The sequence below is a fragment of the Populus euphratica genome, unplaced genomic scaffold, assembly GCF_000495115.2.
Source record: "Populus euphratica unplaced genomic scaffold, PopEup_1.0 scaffold6.1, whole genome shotgun sequence".
NCBI classification, from domain to species: domain Eukaryota; kingdom Viridiplantae; phylum Streptophyta; class Magnoliopsida; order Malpighiales; family Salicaceae; genus Populus; species Populus euphratica.
The window spans coordinates 2,044,735-2,051,739 of record NW_011499849.1 but is presented as its reverse complement, the minus strand read 5'-3'; the positions used below and the strand labels follow the sequence as shown (position 1 = coordinate 2,051,739).

Here is a 7,005-nt window from a genome sequence, read left to right as displayed (position 1 = left end):
GGAATAGTAATTTTACCATGAAAAGAAAAATCTAACCTCGTATAGTATATTAAAAACAATTATGTTTAAGTAAAAAAATAACAAGCCTAATTTAATATTTTTTTCCCTGATAAATTTATAATTATATTATTATAATAAATAATAATACGTGTTTTGTTTCACGGTAAGTTAAGTTATTAAGAAGATTTAGTTTTTTTGAAGTGTTAATAATAGTATCCTGGGTTTAGGGCTACAATAACTTCTTCTTTTAATAATTTAATTTAATTCTTTCATCTCCCTCCACCCGAGCAACGAATGGTGAGAAATACCGAAATTAGATATATTCTTTTCTTATCCTTTAACAACGCAAGGACAGTTAACCAAAAAGAAAAAAAAAAATGTTGCTGCTAAGCCAAGCTCCAAGAGGGGCTTTATCGGCCAAAAGACGCACTCCACTCAAATTCGTCCCCCAAAATCCACCATTATTCTTGAACTCTACCAAACCCAAATTCATTTCCAGAAAACAATCAACCTTCCCCCTTACTCTTGCCAAACCCGAAGGAGGTTTAGATTCCACTTCTGCAACCAAACAATCCCTCTCCACCAACAATCCAGCTCCCTCTCCTCCAACGCCCAACGACACTGTTTTTGTGGGCCAAGAGGATGTTCCTTTAGAAGGTGTCATTCAGTTCGAGAAACCCACTTCTTCTGGGCGTCTTGAAAAATGGGGGTAATTTTCATCTTCTTTTATTTACAGATTTTACGGGCCTTTTCCTTGTCATTTAATCTTTTTAATGCTACGTGGCAGTCGTGTGGCTTTGCTGGCTGGTGGGGACGTGTTGGCTTTGCTCTTGTTCTCTGCAATTGGCAGGTTTAGCCATGGTTTCTCTGTTTTTGACTTCGAGACACTACGCACTGCTGATCCTTTTATTGCTGGTACGCATGTCTGGTTTTTTTTTTTTTTAAATAATCTATTTGCATGTTTTTCTTTTCAGTTTAAAGTTTAAATTCAATTGCTTAAAGGGAGTTAATGTGGGTTAATGATGAGCAGGGTGGTTTCTGGGTGCTTACTTCCTTGGGGGTTATGGTGAGGATGGTCGTGGAATGAATGGTCTGTCTAAGGCTGCTATTGCTGCTGCCAAATCATGGGCTACGGGGATTCCTGTAAGTTCCATTATCTGCTAGGAGGTGCTGCCTATCTATTTCCTATTGTTATTAGGAGGATTTCCCGAGTGCAGATGCTAATTTGCTTTCTTATTTAGAATTTTATATTTTGCCCGTGGGCTAATCATAAATGCATCTAATGGTAAAATCTCATAACCTGGGCATTTCGTGTCATCTCAAAGTTTACCCACACTTTTAATTTTTGGCAGTAACTTTTACTCCCCATTTGTCCAGTGCTATTCTAATTATTCGTGATTTCACGTATTCATATAAATTTCAGTGGAGGGGTTACTGAACTTAACCCTTGGTTAACAGCTCTGATGTATTAGGCATCATCATATTTTGCAGATTAATGGACAAGAAAGAAAAGGAGATTATAATGTGATCCCGGAGGGTAAGAACTATTGAACCCACACTCAAGAAAGCTAAAATCAGATTACGATAAAAAACTTGACACAATGATTATTTGAACCAAGGCATCAAAATTATTGGATTAAAAAGACCCTAATCCTATGATTGTAATGAATCACGAACTAAAAGTACAGGAAGAGTGCTATAAAGACAGTTGATCTTTAATAAGTCAAGAAAAATTCAATGAAAAACCTAAAGCATGAGCAATCTCACACGATATATTATTATGAAATCGAAGTTTGTAAGAAACTTAAGTACAATCTAAATAGCCCTATTTATACCAGGTAAAAACATCCTAAACAAGACTGAAAAAATAATTAAAGATTACCAATTCAAATAGAAAACAAAATCTTAAAACAACTAGAAAAATAATACAATTTTCACATAGTAACTTCAGAATCTTATCACAATGATTTCTTGATGTCTAATCGTTACAAAATTTTAATCCTGTATAAAATAATGCTTATGGAATCTTCTAACAAAACTTAAATTTTAATCTTGTATAAAATAATGCTTATGGAATCTTCTATCAAAACTTCAGTCTGATTCAACGGTTGAATAGATAATTATGTTTGTTTGTGTAAAACTGTGTACTAAAAAAAATAAAGCTAAAATCCAACTTAAATTTGTTCAACTCCTAAAGGAATCTGCAAACCATGAGGAAACCAAGCCCAAACTGCCCCTCCATGTCCTTGTCACTTCCTCAATTCCTTTTCTTGTGTGGATTTACATTAATTATAGGTTGATCATCCCTTATTGAAGTCTGAAAGCTTAACTTGACCTAAATATCCTGAATAAGCACATTGAGTGCCTCTTTAATCTTCTTGGCCCTTGACCTTGTAATGGGCTCAATTGACACCTCTATCGGTTCATGTGTTTTTTCTTGATGATTCTCATCAAATAAGGTTGTCCCTTGTCATGGCTTTGGAATGGAGCTGTTCATTGTTTAGCACATGATATCAAGACGATCATAGGAGTTTGTACACTAGACTTTAGCAGGTGCAGGATTGAATGCGTTGATTACAAATTAGATTCCATCAATGGCTACAATGGGGTGTGTCCTATAGTGTTTTCTGATCTAGAATTTCAACTTTGGAGCCTCTTTATTGAGCAGCTACCCTTCTTTAAATTGTGAGACTTACTGGTCTATTGCTAATTGACTTAGAGCCTATGCTCTATATGTGGGACTATTATGAAGCAGGGAATGTCTTAGAGTATCCCATGTCTTACGTTGATAATGAGTAAGAGGCAATTGGTATTCTCTAAGTTGCCTATTGTACATTTAATGAAGCAACGTCAATAATTGTATATATGAAAACATCCATCCCAATTAGTTTGACTGATATTTAGTTGAGTTGAAGTGAAAATCATGCATCCGGTGCAATTTTATTCTATATCAGGCTCTATATTGTAAAACCATTCTTCTCATGTGACAGGGCACAATTGCATTTCTGATCTGTTTAATGCTTCATGCAAGTACTGAGAGCCCAGCGATCTCAAAATGCTCAGTAGAGGTCTTGCTAGAGCATTTGATATATAAAGGGTTTTGATTTTTTTTAAGGTGCTTTCTTAGATGGCTAACCTGTACTTCTTTATTGTGTTGCGTGGAGTTCTGTTCCCAGATACACATTTTGCTTCTGCTTGTTTTAGGATAAAAATTAAAAACCTTGGCTTTCAATGTTTTCTTACAATACCATGCTGGCTGCTAGGTTTAAGAAATTAGGAATTCTATTTGCGTCTTATAAGAGGTGGCATTTATTGTCTGTTTTGATTGTGGAACAAGATTGCACCATGCCATGGTTCCGTGTCTCAGTTGTACATCTAATAAAGAGAAATCAACAATTGGTAACTGAGGTTTAGTCGAGTTGATGTTAAAATGAATAAATCAGTGGAATATATGTCTGCAGCAACCCTTTTGTGGAACAATCGTACCTCTCACTTACCAGGCTAAATTGCATTTCTAACCTGTTCCATGCCTCATGTAAGTAGTGAGAGCCCAGTGATTTCAAACTGCTCGGTAGATGTCTTCCTATATAATTCATTATATAACAGTTTTAAAGGGTTTACATTTTTATTAATGTTCTTTTTTAGATGGCCAATTTGATTATCCTTGATTGTGCTGCACAGATTTCTATTAGCTTATATAGATGCTGCTTTTGCTTGTTTCAAGATAAAAATCAAAGGCCTTAAGAGTTCATTTTTCTCTTACAATCGTGTGCCAGCTACCAAGTTGAAGAAATTATTTTTATCTGTATTCATTGTTGCTCGTGATGCACCACCAAATAAACCACATTTTCATGTTTCAGTAGAAGGTGTCTAGGGCTTTTTCTTATCTGAACAGGTTCCTTCCTTTTCAATAATATTCATTTCAATTATCTTCACATAGCTTGCTATTTGAGTGACTTTCATGGCTGAAAATTATTAAATAACAAAAGGTATTATTGCAACTATATTGGTATTTGTCAAGCAGGCACAGAAAAGAATGGCTGACTGAACTGTTTTCTATCATTTGCTTGATTGGCAGCTAGGATTGATTATAAGAGCAGCATCATCAGGCCACGTTCCACCATCTACCTTTATATTAGTAACAATGGGAAGCACAGGTGTTTTACTTATTGGATGGAGGATGCTATTATCTAGAGTTCTCTCCAATGATGAGAGTAAGAAGAACGATGTATACCGGCAGGGCAGCCCATTTGAACTATTTGAGGTATTCTTTTTTTTATATATATATATAGAAATTTTTAATCTCTGAATTCTTGAAGCCGGAGCTTTTTGCGCTGCAACCCAGGAGAGTTGTTTGTAAAGAATCTTATCTTATTATGCGTAATGGAACTTGAAATTCCATACTTAGATGAGCATATGAGAAGTGATTGTTCCTTGAACGCCATAACTACTGCTCTGGAGGGTCTCTTTATTGAACTGCTCTTTTTCTGGAACCACAATGCCTCTGAAGCATTCCATACCTAAATACTGATTCCCTGAACTGCAGCTTCCGAGTTGAGCAATGTGTAGATAGAAATGGAGCATTGTTGAATTGGGGATGATTCACTTTGTTTTAAAGGAGATCAACATTTGGAAAAGGGGTGAACATGCAGTTTTCACCATGTAACAGCAACTGTAACCACAACTTATCAGGGAGGCCTTCCCCTTTTCCTTCTCATTCTTCTGCCAACCCTCATGGCAGACTACTCTTGGAAGGAAAAGGAACGTGAACTTTCCAATTTATCCCCTTTTTTTTTTCAAATAATCAGAAGGAATTTCCAATTGAAAATAGGTGTATATCTCATCCTCTAATGTTGGATGATTCACCAAAATGTATCAGCATTTTCTCCTCTTTACAGATTGAAACTGGATTCCTCCCATTGTGCTAATATATTGAGATACTTATTGCTAATGGAGAATTGCACGTGAATCTTTGCAGTTGCTCACATCATTGGTACGAAGGTGGTGACAGCATGGCCATTTCAGATGTGATGTGATTTGATGGAGGGGTTATTCTCTCACAAGTCACAAGGCATCATCACTATTCAGTTTTTAAATAAGTTGTCATTTTACTTACCAGCTACCATTGTAACAGGTATGGAAAACAAAATCCTGGTTAGATGTGAATTTATGATTGTTATGACTTGAATTTCAATACCATAGCGTTCTTAAATCTTTCTGAAATCTGAATATGCTTGTTTCCTCTGTTCTTAGTCGGGGGTATATAGAATGGAATAATGCTGTAATTTTCTAGATTCATTAATATCAAAATCTGCTGCAGCAAATTTTTTTCTTTGAAAAACAAAAAACAAATTATTTTGGATTAATTTGAAGTTATTATTATGATCAATTAATCAAGTGGGAAAGTAGTGCCGTCGAGGTATGTACCAAAGTCGCGGTTCATAGCGTCTAATGTTTGATGGCCTTGTGGAAATCTAGAGTTTTGATTATAGGTACCGTTTCATATTTCTGTTAAATGATGATGCATTTTTGTGGATATGATGTTGATCCTGTGATACCATTTCATATTTCTGTTAAATATGTTGATCCTGATTAGCTACTGTGTATGCACTGTAGATGATGCGCAATTAACATTTTGGAATTGATATTTGAACTATTAATTCCACAATTTAACACAATATTAGTGGCCTTTGGACTGATTTTTGGTCACTCTGAAATGTTGAGGAATTGACTGAATTTGGAGGTATTTCTGACCTGAGACAGGTTTCAAGATGGCGTTTAAGGATTTCGCTCTTTGTTCACCTATGATCAGAAGATTTTTATGTTTCCTTTTTCTGTGTCGAAAGTTTGTAACACCGGGCCGCTCATGATATAAGCCCAAGAGTGCCCGAAAGTGTAACTTTGTGTCTTCCTCTATCCCTCCTTTCACTTCAGGTTCGTTTCTGGTTCCCTGTAAAATGTGCCCCACTCTTCTGTTACACTTAAAGTCTGTTAGCAGTTGTTCTGAAAATATATTAAAATAATATATATTTTTATTTTTTAAAATTTATTTTTGATATTAGTATGTAAAAATTATCTGAAAATATTTTTAAAACTTCAAAATAATTAGGCTGTTAGTGATGCTTGCTGGGCACGCGCTTGAACATTTTCCCTTCTCCAGTCAAAACAACCATGAAATTCTGATTAGCCAAAGACTAGAATCTGTCCTTGGCTTGTCGTTTCAGGTACATCTAGTTCAAGACATCTTTATCCCAATACGCGATAGAGTTAAAACATCCCACGTCTGGGTCTGGGGGGTCTGTCATTACCTATGAAAAAATTCGTTTTTTTATTAAGACATTAGATCATGGATCCCCAGGTTTCCAAACAGGCAAAGCGGTAGAGGATTTTTCTGTAATTATATGTGGTACTGTCTGATTGGACGTTTCACAAAGCAAAAGTACCATCTCTGATCGTTTTGTGGTGCTGTGTGACAGCATGATCGTGAGTGTTTTGTAAAAGTATTTTTTTTACTTAAAAATATTTGAAAAAGGACAAGCATTGCTGAAGGAGGGCTTATCACGATTGACTACAAACCACGATTTTATATTTTAAAGTATTTTTTATTATAAAATATATTAAAATAATATGAAAGTATAAAAAAACATATTAATTTAAAAAAATAAAAAACTTTTAAATTTTTTTATAAATACTTTCTGATTGCAGTGCCATACATACACTGCCAATCGCCCTAGATGTGAGATTTATCAGTTTTTGGTTTTTTAAATAAAACAGCTTCCAAATTATCATATTCTGAGAGAAAAAAAAAACAATAACACAGTTTAATTGTGCGCAGCACAACTTATTAAATTTTAAAGTTATATTCTTAGGAGTAACGGAATCTTAAAAAAAAGAAGATTAAAAAATATGAAAAAAATTTCAAAGGTTCTTCCAAATCTTGACAAGGATGAATATTTTATAGCTATTCATGCAATTATTTTTCTTTTTCTTTAATTTAAAGATTTG

The 7,005-nt window shown here is 34.7% G+C and overlaps 1 protein-coding gene and 1 long non-coding RNA gene across 5 annotated transcripts; one reads left to right on the top strand and one right to left on the bottom strand.

Annotated features, from left to right (window-relative positions):
* The first annotated feature begins 331 nt into the window (after positions 1-331).
* On the top strand, positions 332-5,986 carry LOC105120530 (uncharacterized). Of its 4 annotated transcripts, XR_841345.1 has the most exons (6): positions 333-709; positions 788-915; positions 1,031-1,143; positions 4,079-4,264; positions 4,979-5,134; positions 5,764-5,986. XR_841345.1 is itself a non-coding variant. In XM_011018779.1 (5 exons), exons 1-5 carry the CDS (start codon positions 378-380, stop codon positions 4,926-4,928), a joined length of 789 nt encoding a protein of 262 aa, XP_011017081.1. In that variant the 5' UTR covers positions 332-377; the 3' UTR covers positions 4,929-4,943. The 4 variants fall into 4 exon arrangements, 3 of the variants coding, with proteins under 3 accessions (XP_011017081.1, XP_011017080.1, XP_011017082.1); XM_011018779.1 differs by lacking the exons at positions 4,979-5,134; positions 5,764-5,986 and adding an exon at positions 4,899-4,943 and having other exon boundaries at positions 332-709; XM_011018778.1 differs by lacking the exon at positions 5,764-5,986 and having other exon boundaries at positions 4,979-5,324.
* Positions 2,091-4,071, bottom strand: LOC105120529 (uncharacterized). The gene is made up of 2 exons (XR_841344.1): positions 3,454-4,071; positions 2,091-3,413 (listed from the first exon to the last, which is right to left on the bottom strand). It is a non-coding gene; the product is annotated as an uncharacterized LOC105120529 (long non-coding RNA).
* Positions 5,987-7,005: the final 1,019 nt, after the last annotated feature.

What these genes read in the sequence shown, in the direction of transcription:
- LOC105120530 (XM_011018778.1), top strand. Translation starts at nt 378, where the DNA reads ATGTTGCTGCTAAGCCAAGCTCCAAGAGGGGCTTTATCGGCCAAAAGA. An exon ending in TGCTGATCCTTTTATTGCTG is followed by an intron (nt 916 to 1,030) that starts GTACGCATGTCT and finishes AATGATGAGCAG; the next exon opens with GGTGGTTTCTGGGTGCTTAC. An exon ending in CATGGGCTACGGGGATTCCT is followed by an intron (nt 1,144 to 4,078) that starts GTAAGTTCCATT and finishes CTTGATTGGCAG; the next exon opens with CTAGGATTGATTATAAGAGC.